We start from the raw sequence: 22446 nt of genomic DNA on the forward strand, positions 1-22446 counted from the left end.
AGTCACCATCAGACCACCCTTTACTCATCCCCGAGTTTCAGTGTCACATCCTCAGAAAGGCTGTCCCCAAACTTTCAATCAACCCTCAGCGAGGTCCCCTCACTCACTCTCAGAGCCTCCCGTCCTCCTTCACACACGCATCTTAGCGTATAATTACCCCTGTACTTACATTTGTTTATTATCTATCTTGCCCGCCCGCCTGAAAGTTCCAGCATGTCAGAGACCCCATCTGCTGGTTCCCTTCTCTTATTCACTTCCAGCTCCCAGTGTGTGGCCTGGCACACAGCGGGCCTTCCGTAAGCATTTGTGCAGTGAATGAGTGAGTGGAGGGTGCGTGAAGAAATGGTAGCCGGCAAGGCAGGGTCTAGAGTCAGTGTGCATTCCATACCCACACAGGGAGTTACAGGTAAAAGCCAGCCTTCTGTTGAGGTCACGTGGTGCAATCAAGCCGTTTGCAGAGGGCCGGAACGGGGCGCAGAGCTCCCGACCTCCCAGGAGCCCCACGTCACCTGTGACCCGGCAGCCGAAGAGCTCCAGGCGGAGGGCGATGCCCGAGTGCCAGGTCTGTGGACGGACCCGGACGAAGCGTGTCAGCAGCGGTGAGTGCAGCTTGTTCAGGACCACCTCCGTGGCATCGTTGTTGGCTTGGAAGACCTGTAATACCACACACGAATCCATGTTATAGCAATCCCCGTGCGTAGGTGAGCCATGCAGTCTTTGACGGAGAGGAAAAGGTCTGTTCAATTTCATTTTCCTTAAGCTTAGAAATAATCAGTGGGTTTGTTGTTTGGTGCTGTTTTTTTTTTTTTTTTTTTTTTTTTTTTTGCGGTACACGGGCCTCTCACTGTTGTGGCCTCTACCGTTGCGGAGCACAGGCTCCGGACGTGCAGGCTCAGCGGCCATGGCTCACGGGCCCAGCCGCTCTGCGGCATGTGGGATCTTCCCAGACCGGGGCCTGAACCCGTGTCCCCTGCATCGGCAGGCGGACTCTCAACCGCTGCGCCACCAGGGAAGCCCTTGGTGCTGTTTTAGAAACACCATGAAAAAAATGTAATTTCTCACACTGCTCTAAGTTGAAAACAATACATGGCCTTCACAAAAACTTTTGGAGGTAAGGAAAATTTTGCCTCTGGGCCTCAGGGCCAGCAGAAGAAGGCACCGTGAAAGGAAAACACTTTCAGAAGTCGAGAAAGAGAGAGAGAGAGAGAGAGAGACAGAGACAGAGACAGAGAGAGAGGAAAAAGAAAGTAGCATATCCTTTAAAAATGGAGCGACAATATCATCTTTTAGGGTTGTGGACCTCTCTTCTCACTAGCTTGAACCTGACTTTCCCTTTTCCTCAGGTTTCAGGCCTATAGAAAGATTTCCAGGGTATTTTATAATCAGAAAGTGCTTCACAATTGTTTCTGTTAGTCCCTTAGAGGCCTCCCTGCTCCGTGGATGGGTGTGAGGGTGGAAGCACTGTCCACCCCCGGTGCCCCTGTGTCAGTCAACACTTCCTTGGTTCTTTCTGGTCTTTGTTGTAGGGTCAGGGTCGCAGACAGACCGCTGGAGTCCTGCTCTGGCTTTCTCTCACTGTAGTCCCTGCCCTGTAATGAAATCCATCCCTGTCCCCATCTGACCAATGCATCTCTTACGGGAGGAAAGGCTTTCCAGAGTAGCTTCTAACCAACATGGTAGGAGCAGGTCCTAGCTTGCCAGATGGCCCAAATCAATAACTGCCATATGGACCTTGTGCTTTTTTGTGTTCTCCATTAAAAAAGGAAAAAGAGTAGCTGGAACAAGTATATGTAAGTTTCTCTTGGTTTCCCTGGATAAGAGTGAAGGGAAAGACCCACTAACCATCACTTCTAGATCACACCTGTCATAGCTCTAACAACCAAGTGACTGTAAGTCCACTCACAGGCAACTCTGCAACAACTAGCAATTTCTCCTGGGTAGGGGGACAAGCTCCTTCAGCCCCTGGCACCTATAACATGCGAGCTGTTTGGGCACTGACAGGCCTGGGACAAGGGGAATGGGGAAAATGGTATATTGGAATCTCATTGAGCCAGACACTGTGTAAACATAATTAGGCCTACAACATCCCGGGAAGTAAGTACTATTATTTCCACTTTATTGATGAAAAAACTGAGGCTCAGAGATGTCTGTCCAGATCTCAAGCCCTTGCCATGTTTTTAGACTTCAGGCTTGTGGTTTTCTCCCTTGACTCTCATCTCGTCTACATCTGCAGTGTTTATGTTGGTGGCTAGGAGTCATGGAGCCCTTAAGGTCCCCAAGCATGGGTGGAATGGAAGTAGAGTTGCTGTTCAGTGATGTGCTTGCTCCCAGGGTGTTTATAATCCCAACGTAGAATGATCCGGGTAACAGCAAAGAGCAGCACAGAAGCTTAGAGCTAATTAACAACGTGCTCCTTGCTTCCTTAGGAACTGTAACCAGGAACTCTGCCATTTGGCAACCTTGAACCTTCTATATTTCCCACTTACTAAGGTCAAAAGTTAGAGCTGTCAAGAGCACCCCACTGATGGTGGGGGTGAAGGCTCAGAGCCATCACATCTTTTGCCCAGTGAGGGGAAGTGGCCTGTTTAAGAGAAACAGAGGGAAGGAGAGGAGGAAACAAGTTTTCCCTGGACCACGATACTCAGTTGCAACCCCTCGTTCCTGGTGTTGAGCCCACTGATCCCAGGGGAGCTCCCGCTCCAGCCTTGCCGCTCCTTCTCCTCCCCTGGGGAGCCTCTGCCCTGGTCCCAGTCCACCAGTTTCCTCCTCTGCGCCCTGCGGACCGCAGGGAGCACCAAGGCGGGATTGCTTGCCCACCCATCCCTCCTAGCTTCGGTTTGGCTGCTTCCTGCCTAGTGATTGAGGACAAAGAGGGACGAGAAGACAAAGCCAAGGACGAGGAAGGGTCACGAAAGCAGAAGGAAAGAGGGGTAGTTCCAGACAGCTTGGAGAAGGCCTGAGGGAAGAGAGAGGCGCCTGAACCTCTGTGATCTAAGCTGGGGAGGGGCCACTGGAAGGGGGGCCCAGGGCCCAGCACGATCTAAGCCTCACCATGCCCGTTCCTTGGCTTCCCCTGAAGCTCTGAGGAGAGGGATGGAGGAACTGAATCCAAGGGAAAGAGATGAATCCGTTCTCCGAGAATTCAGCATGAGGCAGAGGCTCTTTGCTTTGTTTTGTTTTGCTTTGGCAGGGAAGAAGCAAATGCAGCCCTCTGCTTATTTCGGACGGCTGCTGTGAGCAGTGGTGGGTCCCCACTGGCCTACCCCGAGGATGGTGACGGTGGCTGTGTGTGACCTCCAACGGGAGATGCTAAGGAGTTCGTAAGCGGGGGGCAGGGGCGGGGGCTTGATTTTCCACGTGAATATATAATTGGAGTGTTGAGTGGATCGGAACTTTAACACAGCTGCTAATCCCCAGCGTACACACCACGCTGGTACCGTTTAGAAACACAGCACGTCTCATGTTTTTAACGTCCAATTTTATCTTATCTGACCCCTTCATTTCTCAGCCTTGGCAGACAACACCAAGAAACCTTTCCTTTCCTTCCTCAGTAAGGAGATGACTTTGTCTGTGGACTGCCTCGGGAAGGCTGGCTGCCTGTGGGCACGGGGGGCACACACGTGTGGGTATACACCTGGGGAGGGGCTGGTCTGCCCATGGATGCGTGTGGCCACAGGCTTGGCTGAGCCCCTGGATCTCTGTCTACAATGGCATCAGCCAGAAAGGGAGGCAGGCACATGGTTTATGTCCCTGAGGACATCTACCTGGCGCTCACATTGACCTTCATTCTGCTTTTCAGTTTTGCTCACTCGTCTCCCACCCCTGGAACCAAATGAAGCCTCTTTCAATGTGACCTCAAATTATTCTTCCTGTTTCCAAACCTAGGTCCTTCTTGGTGTCTTGTTTGCTCTTGACCTTGTGCTCATATCTGCCTTCCGCTCTCTGGACCCTTGGCTGAAGGAATACCATCTTATTTTAATAAACTTTTTGTATACCTCTCACTCTGAGGTGGGTGTAGTGGGAAAAAAAAGTCCAGACACCACTGAACCAGGAGCCAGACTCTGCTGTTAATTAGCTCCTAGGTGTGGGCAAATATCTCTACCTCCCCCAGGCCCCAATTTCCTCCTCCATTAAATGAGGGGATTATATGAGCTGATTTGTAAGGTCCGCTCTGGCCCCCAGATTCTAAGGCTTTCTTCACAGGAGTTTCTCATTTAGAACTGCCCGGAAGTGTCCACTTCCTAGCATGGCATTTTAGTTACCGTTGTCCTTTGTAGCCTAAGTGCTTTTATGGACAAGTGAAGTGGATTTTCATATACTTCAAACAGTGCCCAGAACACATGGTGACTGCCCCACTCAGAGGGAGAATATATCTTGTTGATATTTTAGTTCAATAACAGTTCAAATGATTAAGAACAAAGGGTAATAAATAACAACACCTTAGTTCTTACATATCGTCTTTCGCCCAAAGATATCAAAGTGCAATTTAAGAAGATCCATTTTTAATGAAATATTAAGCAGTTTCTATTTCTCCTGACCCAGTGGATTTCCAAGGTCTCTATTTTTTCTCCTCGCACTGCCCTATTTATAGCTGGTAAATGCTATCATACATTATACATCTTTATGACTTTTTCAATGCTTCTGTGGTTTCAGAATCACCTTTCCTATGTTTTCTGATCAAATTCTCTGAGATGGATCCTTGGCTTCCAGTCTTGGCATTGCAAGGTAATGGGTTGTGTGCTTGGGAGATGATGCCAGGGAACTGGTTTTACTCCCTATTCCCTTCCGACTCACTGAATCACTATAGGCCAGTCAATAAACCTTAGATACCTTGATTTCTCCTTCAGGAAAATAAAGTCCATAACACGCTTGCAGGTAGACACTAAACTCTACCAGCCCTCCCTGCTGGCTCCAGTGCCTGCACGATACCCAGGACAGATATTGGACTGGAAGCCACGTCACAAGCAATAAATAGGTCTTTGTTCAACTGGGGAAGTTCAAGTTCTGAAAGCCACTGACTCTCAAGTCCCACCTCGAGGCCAGGAATTTTCAGGCCATAACTTTGCAGTGAGGAGTCCATATTGCTGAGAAAACTCAGTGGTTGTCAGCATATGGCATACCCAGATAGACGTATATCAAACGTGGTGATCACATTTTAACATCTGCTTTAAAAGCTGGATGTCACAGATGGTATACAGTTTTGTTAACTTTAAAAGAGAAATGTGAATATGGTTGCTTTCCTGCCCAAAGGAAAACCAGAGGTGTGTTCAAAGTGACCCTAACATTCTTAAGAGGTGGGGATAGAGTTGATAATGTTGTAATTACTAATATATATATATATATGAAGCTATGTTGAACATAAAGATTTCTTCAAGTGCACTTCTATAAACCAAGTTTAAAAAACAATTCAGGGGCTTCCCTGGTGGCGCAGTGGTTGAGAGTCTGCCTGCCGATGCAGGGGACGCGGGATCGTGCCCCGGTCCGGGAAGATCCCACATGCCGCGGAGTGGCTGGGCCCGTGAGCCATGGCCGCTGAGCCTGCGCGTCCGGAGCCTGTGCTCCACAACGGGAGACGCCACAACAGTGAGAGGCCCGCGTACTGCCAAAAAAAAACCCAATTCAGGACAAGAAGTGGTTTGGATAATCCATTTGGTGCCTTGCTGAATTCTGAACATAATCCAACACTTTCCAATTGATTCCTGAGCCCTTTGGTTTATTTTCAGTAAGACAGAATCAGAAAGCAGCAGCACTTCATCCATTTTCTGATTTGCACCTCAGGGGGGAGGAGGGCATCTGCCAGTTAAATTGGCTGCTTTCCAATATCCCAATTCGGTTATTATCTACAAATTCACCGCCCCCCCCCAATCTTCTCCCCCCAGGAAAAGAAAATCAACATGTTTTGACCACTCCTGTGAGCTCGTAAGGCATGGACTATAATACTATGTAAAAAACACATTAAATAATATATAAACTCTAATAAGAAACATCTAGCCAGAAAGCATCACTGAGGTCATCTTTTCTCTGTCTTTCACCCCATTTCTAGTCACACCACCTCTCCCTGCTGACCCCTCCCAAAGGCCTCTTTGAAGAGTATGCAGTGACTCAGGCACTGCTGAGAACAGCAAGCATTTCACGGCCTACCTTGGAGGCCTCTATGTGGGGGGATTCTCTGCCAGCCCTACACCCCTCTCCCATACACCGTTCATCTCTGCCATCAACATCCGGGTGCCCAGGCTAGTGTAGATGCTCCATGTCCGTCAAAGTATTTGAGCTCCTTGGCGGAAGGACACGGTGCAGCCTCACAGTGTTCCCGGCTGTTTAACCTCCCACCTCGAGGCAGGCCCTCATTCTGCACATAGACTCCCTCCCGATAGGGCTTCAGTATTGCATCTGCGCATGCCCGTCTCTTCATGCCCTATGCTGTGATCTATAGTTTACTTCTAGTTTGCTGTAAATATCTGAACGTGGCCAGCTCCAGGGATTGCACAGAAAGCAGGAAATTTTTCAAAGACAACACAGTGTTGGAGCCCTGAGGTAGAAATTGTGTAGGAGATCTTCTTCTTCTTCCTTTTTTTAAGACTAAATATTTCTCTCCACTAATACATGTTGCATTGCATCCAAAGTTCTCCTTTTCAATCTCCTTGGCACAGACACTGAAGGAGGAGAACAAAGCAGGCAGAGAAGAGAGATGACAGGAGTCGAGGGCAGAGACGGGGGAAACCAGGAGCGCATTTAAAAAAATCTGTCTCAGAAACAATGGTACCGACTCATCCTCACTGCGGAACCTAGTCCCAGCCCTCCCACGCCCACCTCCTCCCCTTGCATTTTCTCTAAAGCCACCCATCGGGGCTACACGTAGAAATAAATTGTTAATCAATGAATGCCATCCTGTTTAATTAATTTGTTGCACCAAACAGGCCAGGGTGTGGGTGAGGGTGAATGCTGCACTCGGGAAATGATGCTAAGGTAATGGACCTTTTTTTTTTTCCTGTTTGTAAATCATGGTCCTGACATTTCTCTCTTAAAACTCTTCCTTAAAGACTATAAAAAAATTTTAAAAGCTGCTCTTATTCTAGTGAATGTGGGAACTTAGCCAGATACAGAATCAGAAAGGATGTCTCTCTCATGTATAAATATATATATATATGAGAGACAGAGAGAGAGAGAATTTAAGGGAAGGAAGGGATGCAGGTAGGGCAGAGAAATTCCCGAGCCACCAAATGCCCGTTTATGACCACGATGCCCTCCTGTCTCCTCCTCCTTTACTTCAGGGCTGCTTTCGTCATCAAGCCGTTTTGCTGATGTCAGGGAGGAGACAGAGAAGCAAGCAGGAGCTGGTCGTGGGCTGTAGGGCAGGGAGACCGCTTTCTTTCTGGGGCTGGGGGCTGAGGTGCTGGGATGTGCACATCCCCCTCTGTGTGTGCCTGGCAGGGCCCGTTAGATTTACTGCGGAATTATGTTACCCCCACGAGACACTGAGCCCTGGAACACAGCATACTAACAGGATCAGGGTTTCAGGATTTGAGTCAGGAAAGCATGAGGGGGGAGAGGAGAGGAGGGCGCTCGGGGATTTGGGGCTGGAGGAGAGACGGTGTGGGAGAGAGTGAAGCATCAGAGCACCGAAGGGCCAGAAGTCCTCCTGTGAAGGTGGGGCGGAAACAGACATTCTACCTGGGTGGGAAGGGCCTCCACACTGAAAGCCTCCTACAAAGACCCCGCCACTTTATTTAAGGAGGCACCTTTAACTTCCAGGTGGGGAAAAGAGAGCAGAAAAGCTACAGGGAATGAGGTTGCTGAGTCCACCTGCCATCTGCACTCCTTTTCCGGGTGAAATCTCAGGAAAGCACAGAGCAGGGAACCGGTGACGGCAAAGAACCTGACAATCCACCTGGAGAGGTGTTCACCCCACTGCTCATCTAGGGAGGCTGAGGTTAGGGCAAAGCGTGTGTTTTCACAGCCCGAGCGAAATCACGGCGCCGTTCCACATCCCCTGCTATCTGCTCTGCTCCACTGGCCCCTACGCACAGTGGGCCCCGGGAAGCATGAGGAATTTAGCATCAAGGCTGTAAGCACCAGGGAGGCTGGCCTCAGCTCCCGGAGACAATTCAGCACCCATGGGAGGTGGGTGAAGCCAGCCATGGGAGCCTGATGGAGAAAAGGTTCCAAGCTTGTGTATAATGAAAATTTCCCTGGAGCTTCCTAAGTGGAGAGGCTAAAGGTCTGAGCTCATCTCATGGCAAATGGATAAGGGACAAACTTAATTACCGAGCGCCCTGGATTATTCTTGGTTATAATTGAGGGGGACAGATAAACTGGGGGGACTTGAATTTGAAAAGGTCATCAGCCCTCTTCTAAACATATATAACCCTAGACGATGCAATCATATCCCTGACTTCTAAAGTCTGATGCCCACTGCTAGCTGATGGTTTGAGTCATTGTCTTAATCTTATAGACAGTAAACAAAATTATTACAATAAAAAGGAAAAGGGGGCTTCCTTGGTGGCACAGTGGTTGAGAGTCCGCCTGCCGATGCAGGGGACACGGGTTTGTGCCCCAGTCCGGGAAGATCCCACATGCCGCGGAGCGGCTGGGCCTGTGAGCCATGGCCGCTGAACCTGCGCGTCCGGAGCCTGTGCTCCGCAACGGGAGAGGCCACAACAGTGAGAGGTCCGCGTATCGCAAAAAAAAAAAAAAAAAAGGAAAAGGGAAAGCCAGTCATCCACCAGGAAGCTTAAAAAAAAAGGTATTTTTTGAAAACCTAAAAATTTTCATTGGAGGAATAATTGCACTCCTAACTGAAGAATGAGGGGTACCGTTAATCTGAGGCAGCTCAAGCACAGGCCCCATCAGATGCAGGGAGAAGTCTGGATGACTCATCAGGTCCCTTCCAGACCTATGATTTTAAAGGAGGCAGTAAATATCCCATGGGATATCCCTTGTTACTTTTTAAATTGATAACTTCCTTCTGTTCAAGAAGAGCTCTGCGGGTCTAATACATTAGTTATATCTGCAGAGAGCCTTCCATCCACGGATCCCAAAGCACTCTGCCAACAGTAGCTACAGCACCATTCCATTAGGGCAGGCGGAAACACTGAGGCACGGAGCTGTGAAGAGAAATTTCCAAGGTCACGTAGCGCATCATCCAAGAAGATCTGCAAAAAGACGCCACATGGCTCTAACTGTTGGCTGACTGATTTGGGGGTTGTGGTGTTATGACACCCCTCTCTCTCCTCTTAAGTCTCTGATCATTTCACAGAGGGTTTTAAATTCTCAAATGGCTTGCACAACAATTCATTTTAATTTGGAAACTAAATGTAGTACAGAGGATTTTTGAAGCAGGGATTTATTTGTTCTGAAGGGATGTGGCCAAATCAAACGCAAAACGCAAAGCAACTTCATTCAACGCTACATCTCAGGATTCTATGATGGGGCCCCAAATCCAAAATGCTGAGCCCCGTGCTTGGAGCCATGCCCTCCAAGCACGACTTGACTTCACATCTCCATGAATATGCACACCTCTCGACCCGTGGACGCAACATCGAGGAAGCCAATTTCCCTCTGGATGCAAGATGGTGAGCCAGACCTGGATCAGATTATGGAAACACTGGCCTGAAGTCAAAGCCTGGTGACCGGTGCCTTCCAAGGGACTCCACGGTTCCCCATGTCCCTGGGGCAAATTACTTGCCTTGAGAGCTTCAATTCCACAGTCTGAAACACTGTTAAATTCTGAAGCAAATGGGCCAGTGCCTGAGGGTTCTCCAAGCCCCTTGGAAGTCATCATTATATTAATATGATGAGCTTAGTGCATTTCTGTTACTCATTACAGGGTAATTCTGAAAACTCTTGGACCCAAACCTTACCTGATCCCCATCCTCACCCTCCCATCCTCAATCTGGCCGTCAGGGCACAGGTAGCATCCGACAGACTCTTTCTTTTAGCCGGGATTTCTTCCAAATACGTCAGAACAGCCTAGCAACACTGTGACTAAGAGCAAGGTAACCAGAGCAGCGTCAGCAAGAAGGATGCCCATGTTTCCCGAATAAAGGAGAACTGAAATCAAGGGCTTTTGCTTAGACATATAAGGGCATGGCTTCTATCCTCCTGCCCTGGCACCAGCCTCAGTCTCACTGCCTCCAGGGAAGACTCACGGAAGCAGCATCTCCGAGGTGAGCAGGATCTTGGCCAAGGCCTCGTGCCTTCCAGCTCCTCCCATCTTCCTCCACACCCCTCCCTTGGTCCGTGCGTTCATAACTGTGCCTGTAATTACAGACACACACACGAACCTTCTACTCCTGTATTTACAACACTATGTCTATGTTTGGGGTGTTATTAATACAGCTGGTGAAACCAAAGCAGTAGTTTTATGCTTGTGGTTTCTGAAGAAATATATGTGAAGCAATCTGTATAATCTAAGGGGGCATGTGGACTGGCTATGGGCTCTAACAGGCAGAAGAGCCCTCTGCCTTGCGGTTACTCCATAAATTCGCGTAAGGAGGGTCCCCCCAAAGAAAAATCATAGGTTCTGTTTTTTATGGCATGTGGAGTTGGATGAGGATTTGGGGATGTGCTGTACATGTGGCCTGCCTAACTGGGCTGTGTTTTGCCAGGAGGACATCTGCAGCACTCCCGGCCACAGTGTAATGCCTTTCTCATCGGCAGCCTCATCGTTACCTGTTGGATGGAAAGAGACTAAGAAGAGGCTGCTCACAGGCTGTGGGAGGCTGAAAAAGAGTTCCTCGGCCGTCCCTGCTTCCCGGCCACAAGGAGGTCTTCCCCCCACAGGCTCAGGCCTTGCCTCAGCCCAGGCTGGGTCCAAACTGTAAATACTGTTTTGCAAGGAAATAGCACAGCCATCCTCCACTACCCTGAGAGCTCATTAATCTTGTTTTTCTCTGACTTCCCCAATTCCCTGGTCCTTGGTATACTGCACTGGTGTTGACAGTGACCAGGGGATTGAAATCAAGTTCCCACATTTCTGCCCCAAACATCACCATCGCCTCCTCATGCCCTGTGCCCTGGTTCGTGTCCGCAAACCCTCCCCCTGCCCCACGGAGTGGAGCAGCCTGTTGCCTCCACCTCTGCTGGGCTTTGCTCACAGGTCCTGCTGGCTGAATTCTGCCTTCAAGCCCACCACTGAGCACCACGAGCCTGGCGCCCACCATCCCGCAGCTGCAAAGAGAAGCTCAGTGGTAGCGCCCACGAAGCCTCTCCCCGCACTGCCCCCAAGTCCCCTCCTCACCCCGCCTCCCGTTCATGGCATCGAATCAGACTGCAGCAGACTTGACAAATCTATTTGGCACGGTTCACTCAACTATTTCAACCCGAACAGCCAGAGAGCCACGCTGACGCACCATGAACGGTGCGGAATCTGCACATGAAATACAGTCGGCGGGGCGTAGATCTGCTAATGAAGGAGCAGCAGAGATCAGCCCCGGAGGCGAGAACCTGGCAGGTCTCCTAGCTCGCCTGCCACACGCGAGGGGGGATGAGGGAGCATGGTTGGGGGGGGGGCGATGCTTAATTGTCAGGCTTTCCATTCTGCTGCCTCCTTCTAGGGACCAAGAGAATGACTTTCTAATGGGGACAGAAAGGGCTTTTCCTCTGCCCCGGCGTCCTTAATGTGGGCAGGACTGATTCGCTAAAAAGCCAAACAACAACAACAAAACAAAAATGAAATTACCCCTTGGCTCCTAGGGAAAGAAATCTAGCCACGGGTGAGAAGAGGAGGCAAAGGAGAGAGAGAGAGTGAGAAAAAAGAGGAGGATGTATCTGATATGAAGAAGTTGAGAAGAATGGTTCTAAAGGAGCCCAGGGAGCTAAATTCCATCCTCAGGAATATCTTCCCTGCAGAACGAATACCAGGGATAAAGCCCAGGGAGGACAGCATTCTATCAAAATGTGCAGTGCTAAGGTATTTCCAAAAGCAGATTTCCTGCAAATGGTGTTTTAAATAGCATCCCGGTCCATCTGCACGCTTTTAAAATTGGCTTATGCTACAGTATCCCTCTGGCCAGTGCTGCTTAGTCATTGAGCCTAGACAGGGCGACGGCTGGGGGAATCTCTTCCCCCTCCCCTGTACCCACCCTGACCCAGCTGCTGGCCCTCGCCTGCCTGGCTGACCTTCTGGGTTCTACCAGTTTCTTACTGAAAAGGGAGGCTGGAGAGAAAGGGTATGAAAAAGAGTAGGCTGGGATGAGGACTCAGTCCAGGGTGCTCCCAGCAACCCAGGCCAGACTCTGGCTTGCCATGTCCAAGGGACATTTGGTAACTCTTCCTGAAACAAAGGCAGGCAATGAGAAACCAGACCTGGCTCAACTCGTCAAGATGGGGAAGTTTTTCAATTGCTAAGTCTCTCACTTTATCTGTGAAATGGTGTGTGTGTGTGTGTGAGAGAGAGAGAGAGAGAGAGAGAGAGAGAGATACCTGGTAATATCTAGAAGCCATGATTTCAGATGAATGGTGCCATGTTACTATGGCGATCTTAATTTTTAAAAATCCACTGCTTTAAAAACTCACATTTCCCGAGTGAAACAGTGCTAACGTTATAGTTTAGGATTTTCTGGGTCCAAGGTTTCCAGTTGCACTAGCAAGAGCAAGCTGCCTTGGGGCAGTGACAGGAGCCACAGGGGCCCTGTTTGGAAAAGACCTTTGGCTTCTCCAGGTTGGACCACCTGTGTCGCCTTTTGATAATTCACACCTGACCCACCAGGGGGCTGCTGGGACTGTGGCAGTAAGAGAAGAGACCCTTTCCCTCAGTTCCCGATTCCACTGGGAAGGATGAGCGCTCTCCTTTGAGACCCAAGAGCCAACCCACAACGAACGGAGTTCTCGCCCTGCCCTCATGAGACCACCGGCCGTTTCCAATAAGCCCCCCATACGCTGAGTCTACCTCACACCCAGTATGTACCTCGTGGGCACCAGCTGCGGACCGCCAGAGCACCACGTGTCTTAGGAAAGCGGAGTGCCAGACATTCATCCACATGTACAACAAAAGTCCCACATCACCCATGCGGACACACCTCCGAGAGCCCCAGACACTGAAGGCAGCAGCCGAGTGAACTCAACGCCTCGCTGCCTCATGACAGCCAGTTCAGATCCCATCCCCGACACACCGAATTTCTCCTCATTATTTATTGTCCTCTTTCTTCTTCGGGACATTGTGATTCCCTCTCAGGATCTGTGCCCTTTTACTCCCAGACCTCGGTAACTCCCGAACTGCCGTTTCATGACGTTTTGTGATTCTTAACCCAGCATGTGGAAGGAACTCAGGCCATAAATGCTCAATGAATCCTGTATGGGGAGACTCAGACAGGGAACACATTTTCTCCTTCATTTGCAGTCAGAGAGCACCCTGCAAGCTCTCTTTCTCTCTCTGCTGTGCAAGATGTGACAGCAGCCAGGCTGTCGGAGACCCAGCGGTGTTTTCCAATCACTTTAGCATAAGAAAGAATATTTTCAGGGCCAGCATCTCCGGTGCCTCCATCAATTATTGGAGCCTCAGGGAACAAGGCCTCCTTGTCCACGAAGGGTGGCTCTGCAGCCCTTCTTGTGCCAGCCCTCCCGCCCCACCCCGGTGTGCCCCTGTGGTGGGGAAATGGGTTTACCTTGTGGTTCTTGCCGTGCCGGTACACCATCCAGTCTTCACCATTAGTGCTCACTTCCAGCTTGTAGGATTTGACATAGTAGCCATTCTGGGTTTCCCTGGAAATCGCTCCCTGCGTTGCGATGGCCGTGAGCACGGTTAGAAAACGTAGGTCCACCTGAGGAAGACAGGTGGAGAAGGAAGGGGGCCTTGACTCTCTTGACACAGGGCTGCATCTGGCTTTTTCTTCAAAGGACACAATTGTAATCCTTAGCTCACAACCCGTGTCTGTGATTCGCTCACAGGTATTGGTGATCAGTATCCATTTGCATCCCCTGGACAGTTGAACTCAACATATTCGAACTACATTGGACACCTTTGAAATTGGAACTTCATTTTTTTCTTCCTTTCTCTTTTTTTTGCAAATCTGAACAGACAGGATTATGTTTATCTTAAAGGAATCACTGAACATCTAGAACTGTGACCCCTTCTTACTAAACCACGACCTGCCTTGGATAGTGAAAGTGGATGCTGGTTTAAAGGAACAAGGGCTAAATCCAATCCAATCCACTCCGCTCTGATCCAGTCCAATTCAAGCCAATTCACTTTCCCTAGTTGCCAAAGTCTCAGCTCGGAGCTGTTTCCCCTCCCCTCAGTTCCTCACTCCATTGTGTATTTAGTGGCTCAGGTCACCAAGGGGTCAGAGGGCATGCAGAGTCTGCCCAAGCAATTAAGCTTATGCACCGAGTCCTGACCTTTTGCCCGATGAGGACGAGGGCCAACATTTTGAGGCACTTCCCCTCCCACAAGACCAAGCACATTTGGAAATTGCTGGATGCTATTCCTTTGCTGACCACAGTGTTTCTTAGTGGCAATCTCTGCGTGATCAAAATTTAGCCAGCACACACCAGTAAAATTTGATTCAGTAAGCATTTATTGGCTACTTAGTATGTGCTCAGCATCATTAAGTATTCAAAAGGAGTACACAGTGCTGTATATGTGTATGATAAACAGGTGGAGAGCAACAAGGGAAAGTATATGATTAGGACCCAAAATGAGGACTACAATCAACAGAATGCTGGCTAGAAAGGAGAACTTTCTGGAAGCTCTGCAAGATGAGAAGCATTACTGGAGAAGCAGAGGAGAGATAGTGACAGATGGCCTTAGGGTTGTGCGTTAGAACCTCTGTGGACTCCCTGGAAGTTTCTACATTGTCTGCTCTGCGAGTCCTTCTCAGAGTAGAGGTTGCCGTGTCGCATCAGAGCTAGGACAGGCTTGTCAGTGGGTCACGAGGCTGTCTGCCGTGTGTCATGAAAGCAGTCATTGCTCTAGCATGGAACTAGCAGCTTGCTCTTCCCTGGGGATGAGAGCTAGACCAGTGTGTAGTGCAAGGGAGGATTACTCAACAGGAGCTGCAAATCTTGAAAGAAGGAAAGCAAACAACAGTCTGAAAAGATGCTGCAGGGCATCCGAGCAACTGGAGTTTCACTCCTGGTAGCGACATTTTCCCGTGTGTTCTCCTGATAGCTATAGGCAAAACCTTCCTGGGAGGGCTCCCCCTGAACAGCAAAGATCACGAGAAGCTGCCATGCTTCTCATGCCTGCCCTTAGGAAAAATGCCCCCTAAGTCTCTGATGCCTCCCTATGCTGAGAATGAGGACGCTCTGTGACTGTTTATGGAAGTTCCTTGGATAACTATAGTGAAAGGGCAAACAGCTTCCCAGCCGAGCAACTTCTCCAAGGCCTGGTAATCTTCACAAGGGCAGAGGCAGTGTCCATCTTACTTGTTATTTTATCCCAGCACTTAGCACAGTGCCTGGTATAGTCTATTTGTGCCTGGAATATGGCTTTCTTTGGATGGATGGGTGGATGGATGGGTGGGTGGATAGATGGGTGGATGGATGGATGGATGGATGGATGGGTGGATGGATGGATGGATGGATGGATGGATGGATGGGTGGATGGATGGGTGGATGGATGGATGGATGGATGGATGGGTGGGTGGATGGATGGATGGATGGGTGGATGGATGGGTGGATGGATGGATGGGTGGATGGATGGATGGATGGATGGATGGGTGGGTGGATGGATGGATGGGTGGATGGATGGATGGGTGGATGGATGGATGGATGGATGGATGGATGGGTGGATGGATGGATGGATGGGTGGGTGGATGGATGGATGGATGGGTGGATGGATGGATGGGTGGATGGATGGGTGGATGGATGGATGGATGGATGGATGGGTGGATGGATGGATGGGTGGATGGATGGATGGATGGATGGGTGGATGGATGGATGGATGGATGGATGGGTGGATGGATGGGTGGATGGATGGATGGGTGGATGGATGGATGGATGGGTGGATGGATGGATGGATGGATGGGTGGGTGGATGGATGGCTGGGTGGATGGATGGATGGGTGGATGGATGGATGGATGGGTGGGTGGATGGATGAAGTTCTCCAGTCTGTTGTGTTTAGTTCCTTTGTGTTCTTCGTCCACTCTAGCGAAGGAGCCAGCCCCCTTGCCCACCAATGCACACACACTCTGCACACCCTCTGGTATCTGAGTCAGTACCTGGAGATACTCCTTGCTGGAATCCAAGTTGGGTGTCCAGCCGTTGTCATCGCCATGGAGCCGGCTTTGTTGAGGTGTCCACCTCCCATCAGAGTAGGTAGATGAGGCACTGATCTGTTCATTAGCAATCCGGCCAGACTCCATTCCCAGAGGGACATTGCACTGAAAGTCTGGGGGATGGAAATGGTCAAGGGCAGAGTTAGGTCTCTCCACCTTAAACCCCTGGGACCCCCAGAACGCTGCTCCCTTCTAGGGATGAGTCCTTGCAGGCACTCCCTCATCTTAAAGACCTAATTATACACTCACATTTTAAAAACAACTATGCCAAGTCACAGAGATTGACAACCCCTCTGGGTCTGAAAGGAACTAAACTTGACCTAAAAGAAATCAGGCTGTGGATAAATAAGAATCATCACACAAATTAAAAATACAATCGAAAGCACAAGAACTGTTAGTGCTACAGGCTACGGATGCTCACAGTTTCCAGATGCACTATTATTGAAATACAGGTAAACACGTGATAGACTTGGGTGGGCTGGTACATCGTGGGAAGCCTGCTTTATTAATAAACACCCAGGAGGCACTTTTGTTTCTTCCTTTCTTTCACTCAACTGTCTCATGAGTTCTGGCGCAGAAGACAGACGTTACAAAGCAATAAATACCTGTGTTTGGGAGACCTCTCTGTAAGCAAAGGTGTGTCACTCTGTATTACCCTGCACCACCTGTCTGGGCAAATGGACCCAGAAGTCACTTCCCCTGGCCTTGAGCTGTCAGTTTAATTGCTGTCCTTCCTATGGATCCCACGGACACTGGTCAATATTTGTGTGTGCACGTGTCAGATAAGGACCAGCAATCTTTTTCAGGTATCAAACCTACTCTGTAGCTCTGTGACTGCACTGGCCATTTGCAGAACTTGGTGCAACTCACAATACTGTTTTTTTTTTTTTTTTTTTGCGGTACGCGGGCCTCTCACTGTTGTGGCCTCTCCCGTTGAGGAGCATAGGCTCCGGATGCGCAGGCTCAGCGGCCATGGCTCACGGGCCCAGCCGATCCGCGGCATGTGGGATCTTCCCGGATCGGGGCACGAGCCCGCGTCCCCTGCATCGGCAGGCGGACTCTCAACCACTGTGCCACCAGGGAAGCCCACAATACTGTTTTCTTGTCACTCAATCTTCAGGAGCTCTTTGAAGAAAAAAACAAAAGCAAAACCCAGAACAAAACCCAGCAGTCAGCCAGGCTGCCGTGTCTGCAGGTATGCACGTGGTAAGCTGTCTACAGCCATAGCAGGATTTGCCCAGCTCCACTCATCCTGAGAGTGTTCCTGTAGTCCTTCAAGTTATCATTTGGGCTTCTTGGTGAAAATGGCAGCACATCTTAAGCACATGTCCAAGAGGAGCTGATTTAAAGATGTAGCTCAGGGCAAGAGACTGATGGTCTGGGTTCAAAGACAGCAGGTTCCATGACCGCTGGGGTCAGCGTTATACTTTCTCTGTTTGCACATAGTAGAAGCTCAAAAAACTGTGTTTATTAGAAGAATGAACTGAAAGTCCAAGCAGTGTACCAGCCTAGTGAGAGAAACTCTAGCCAGGGTCAGAGATGTTTAATGTCAAAACATAGGTATATAGAGAGAGGTTTAAAATTGCTCAGTTTTTTGACAATGGTCACTGAGGCTTGGAGAGGGAAGAACACGGCCCCAGACTCAAAAAATGTTAGCCCAGGAGGGGACTCGATATAAATATCCTAACTAACCTCCCTTTCATTCTGAGCCTTGAGATGGCCCTGCGACATTCCACAGGAATAACTAATGCTTGGTATACATACTTTTTCTTTAAAGAAATGAGTAGCCAGATTGACATTTATCCTATTTTCATTAATCTCTGCCTAGCAAGAGGACACAGCTCCCATCCCCTGAGCTCAGATGCCACTGCAAATTCTGGAGAATTCCTATTGCCTTCTCTTGCAGGTCAGCCTCTCTTCCCCATACACCCTCACAGCCCTGAAGGGAGGACAGGACAGAGGTTCCCAACCGGCCGACTCACTCTCCAGAGGCTCTTGGTGAACCAGGTAGTAACGTGCAGAGAAGCCATCCTTGGCCACTGCCATGTCCGTGTGAAAGGTCAGAGAGAGGATCCCAGTGGCCGAACGGAGTTCAGAAGGTGTTCTGGTCCCACAGTACTTGCCAATCAGGGGTCCGACTGGACATGCAGGACAAAGAGAGGTCACAGAAATGGAAATGCCAAACTCCATTGGCCATACATTCTCCCTTCTCACAATTGCAAGTCATTCAATGGAGCATCACTTTGGATGCCTTGGCATAAAAGAGCAACCAGAGATTTGTTTTAAGAGCAATGGCTAATATTTTTCCTGCACATTAAAAAGTATTTCCACTGACCTGGCCTCATTCTGTTTTCACAGCCCTGGGAGGTGGACTGCAAAGGTATCATTATAATGCCTGTTTTACAGAAGAAGAAATTAAGGTTTGGAGAGGGCATGTGACTTTTCATTGTTCATACAGCTAGGAAATAGCAGAGCTGGGACTCCAACCCAAGTTTCCTGACTAAATCTTATGCTTTTCTCAGGAAATGAAATTGCTTAGCCATCAAGTCTTCCTTACAGTGCAGAATACTTAGAACGACTACAAGAGTGAAAGATTGGTTTCCTTGCTGATACTAAATATACCCAAGACTTATGCTGGTCTCCACCTGAGAAGTACAGGTTCCTCTTGGCCTTGGGGGGATGCACCTTTTACGCATCTATGACTATATAAATGATAATAAAATTACAGTAATTATAGTGATGATAATAGCAGCTTATTTATACAGATAAGACCCAGAGAGGCTAAGGAACTTGCCCAAGGTTGCGGAGCTGCTAATATCAGAGCCAGGATTCAAACTTAGTCAATCTGGCTCTAGAGTCCTATTTGGGCATAGAGGGTGGTCACTGAGTCACTCTCTATGGCAAGCCTGATGACTTGGAGCAGAAAAGAACATTACCTATAGGTTTTCTCATCCTCATCCAAGTATCTACTCAGTTTCCTCCTATCCTTCTCCAAAGAAATATCTTCAAGAGAGAAAACTGCCTTTCTACAATGTCTCTGAAGTCATCCTTGGTGAAGGATAAGAAGAGAAAGTCATCATGGGTCATAGATAAACCCTGAGGAACTTTAAAGTCTTTGTTCTCTCTCTTTTTTTATTGCTCCTAAAGCAATTAGCAGGCAAAGGCGAAGCTACTGAGAAGTGCCTGGTGATGGCGCCATCACTCACCATGGGGGATGCCATCCCAGATGTCCAGCCAATCGTATTTGCAGTCTCCCTCTCCCACCTGCAAAGGGTCGTGCTCCAGGTCAAAGGTCAGGAACTGCAGGATGATCTCCATCTTGGGTTTGGCCAGGATGGTGAAGGTGCAGTCCAAGTTGTGCGGGTACTTCTCGGGAAACCCGGGGGACTCGATGGTCCCGTTGGGGCTTGTGAAGTTCTTTGAACAATCTTCGGAGCCTGTATGTAAATGAGAACCATAGCATTAAGAGAGTGGAAGAGGATGCCTTTCTCTGCTGCCTCTGTCACATGGGTTATTTAAATGTTTGGGCCCAAATTTCCCTACTCACAGAGTTTTTGTTTCCACTGGAGTGGCCCTTGAAGCAACATACTTTTCACATCAACATTTCAAGCCATTAAGCCAGACCATCTTTAGGAGAGAAATTAGGCCGTAGCTCTACCTATTAGAGTAAGAGCAGCAATTGAGGATTTGGGAGGGGGGTGGTGTAGAAAGAAGTGTGTGTGAGATACAGGGAGGGAGAGAGAGAGATGGATTCTCTTGAAAAGAGGAACAGAGTCTTCTTTCTCAATTACTCAGCTGCTTGCTCCAGAAATGTAAGTTATTTCAATCCTCAAGGAAGGCTTGCTGATTGCCAGCAGGGAAAACAATGTTACCCCTTATTTATTGCTGACCTCAACACTGGCCCCTATTGTACCAGAGCCAACTTGGTGCCTCCATCTCCCTCCAAGATCCAAGGTGCCTCAGGGGAGGGGCAAAGGGGAGCTCGGGTCTCATTCATGTCATGACTATATTAAAACTAGCGGCTCTGTAGTGGCCAGACAATTAACAATTGAGGTTTGTAGCTGGTGGATCACAGCAGGGTTTGGGGATGTTAAAGGCCGCTCCAGCAGCAAGTTTGGAAAAAATGTGGCAGTGCATTGACATTTGGAAGGCTTCTGGTTCTTTTGTGGTGGGACGGCCTTTTTTCTCTCCTAAGCTCTTGTGTCTGCTTTCTTGGGGCTCATGGAGGCGTCTTATTAAATGCTGCACACATTCGCATCCTGGTGCAGGCTTGGACCGCAGCGGGAGGGAGCTCGTAAAAGGATTACAGCCACTGTCTCCCCTAATGCCTCAAGGTGGAGTCACATTAAAAGGGCCCTCATGTGCTGTAACCCAGCCACCATTTGCCAGGGTCGCCTGGGACGGTCCCAGGACACTGCAGCCCAGACCACGGGCCCAGGGAGCTGCACGGAGCCGGAAGTTTTGCAAGTTAACGGGATGAATGTAAATGCTGCACAATTAGCATTGATTTCACTAGTTCTGATTTTAAAATTGAAAAAGGGAGCAGTATTTACGAGGGGAATAATAGGCACTGTAAGCATGAAGGAAAAACACAGAAATACTAGATAAACTAGGTGTTTACTGGCAGAAAGTGTCCTCTGGGGATCCCACTGAAATATAACTGCGTGATGTCAATACGCTGATCTTAGCCTGCAGCGATGTCTTTATCCGTGGCTCCTGCAGCAGCCCCTCTGCGATTCTCTTTATTGATGATGGCTTTCTGGAAAGCGGTAAATGTCTGACTTGGAAAAGGTGCCATGCAAATAAGTGGGGGAGGGGATGGACACTTTTTTTTAGCATCAGACGGGAAGTTCCAATATCCCTGCTCACCCTTCCATCACCTCCGCCCTTCCAGCCAGCACTGAGCCTTGGCAGGGTGGGAACCCAGGACACCTGGGGCGAGAGCTAATCTTTTCAGGATTCTTCTTCAGAGGCTCTCCAATGCTGCATCCCAGAGGCTTTGTGTTCCATCATTCTGAGGCCAGGTGGCCCAGTGGGCAGCCAGGCTTGGAGGCAGGAGATGAGATGACCTGTCCCCCAGTTTGTTTACCACGGAGCCCCCAGTTTTGTTTACCATCAGGACCCCAGCTTCTGAAAGCCTCCTGGACGGTCCAGGATGAGGCAGTTTAGCAAAGCCAAGCCAGCTGGCAGGTCTTCAGGTGGCTGAGAGGGATTTTGAAAAGGTTAGCGTTTATGGCTGCTGGGCCACTTTGCCAGAGGAAATTAACTCTATTCACAAGTTGCTTCTAGAAAAGGCGTCCTGACACTCCCTCCTAGCGTTTGCCCTATTGTCATTCCTTTCCAAGGCAAGGGGAATCACGCCCCCCGCCACCCCCCGGAGTGGGGAATTTATAGTGGAGTCTTTCTTTAATCCCTGTCATCCATGGGGGACAGGCGCTTCCACAAAGGACACTTGGAAAGCCCAAGAAAGGCCTGGAGAATGTGAGATTCTAAAGTACCCACAGTTTCCAAGGTTCTGTGGCCCTTTAATGGACTGGAGAGATTTTTTCAATCTGACGTCCTTAAGGCAAAAAGAAAAAAAAAAGTGTGTATCTATCTCTGACATATGGCTATACACGGGTGTATCCTGTGGCTTGTTTTGAATGAAGTAGAAAAACAGTTTTATCCTTTTCATGCAGAAAAATCAAGCCTGTCCATTACAATCGTGCATCCATCTATAATTGCACCATCTTGCTGTTTGGACTATGGTCAGTGTCAGAAAGCAGGCAGCTGAATATCAAATGTGGAGAAGAGATCTCAGGAAAGGGTGTCCATCCCTGGGACAAGGGTTGAGTCTTGCAGTTATCTACCTAATCCAAGATGCTTTTCTGCATGTGTTAAAAGGATTAAAGTTGAAAAAAATAGCTCAGTCAATAAATACTCAAGTTCATGCAATGCTAAAATTGTCCATAGAAGCTGGGGGATTTGGGCTGCAGTGAATGATTTCATACCAAAGGACTGTGGTATGAAACATGCCCACTCCGTGGTTTTTCACTGTAAATTGTACGATAACTCTGAAAGCAGAAGAAGAATCTGCATACAACAAGGCTATTGAAAACATGGTGGATTTATCCAAAGATGAGTTCAGGCTGACCACAAAGGTAAATCCAGTTCTTCAATTTAGGAAGTGGGAGTAGGGGGCACCCCAGGTTTTCTCTGTCTGTGAATAACCCGAGATTTCAGTTTCCAA

The 22446-nt window shown here is 48.9% G+C and overlaps 1 protein-coding gene across 6 annotated transcripts in view; it reads right to left on the minus strand.

Annotated features, from left to right (window-relative positions):
- Positions 1–22446, minus strand: part of NRP2 (neuropilin 2) — a gene marked incomplete at its 3' end in the record, with an annotated part of 112660 nt that overhangs the window by 53977 nt on the left and 36237 nt on the right. For all 6 annotated transcript variants that reach the window (XM_079710464.1, XM_079710462.1, XM_079710463.1 and 3 more), the window contains exons 4-8: positions 19424–19654; positions 18200–18355; positions 16161–16330; positions 13605–13760; positions 510–654 (exon numbers count right to left, since the gene is read on the minus strand). In XM_079710464.1, coding sequence (XP_079566590.1) covers positions 510–654; positions 13605–13760; positions 16161–16330; positions 18200–18355; positions 19424–19654 — 858 coding nt within the window. The remainder of the gene's footprint in view (positions 1–509; positions 655–13604; positions 13761–16160; positions 16331–18199; positions 18356–19423; positions 19655–22446) is intronic.

The sequence above is a fragment of the Hyperoodon ampullatus genome, assembly GCF_949752795.1.
Source record: "Hyperoodon ampullatus genome assembly, chromosome: 8".
In the NCBI taxonomy this organism is placed as follows: Eukaryota; Metazoa; Chordata; class Mammalia; order Artiodactyla; family Ziphiidae; genus Hyperoodon; species Hyperoodon ampullatus.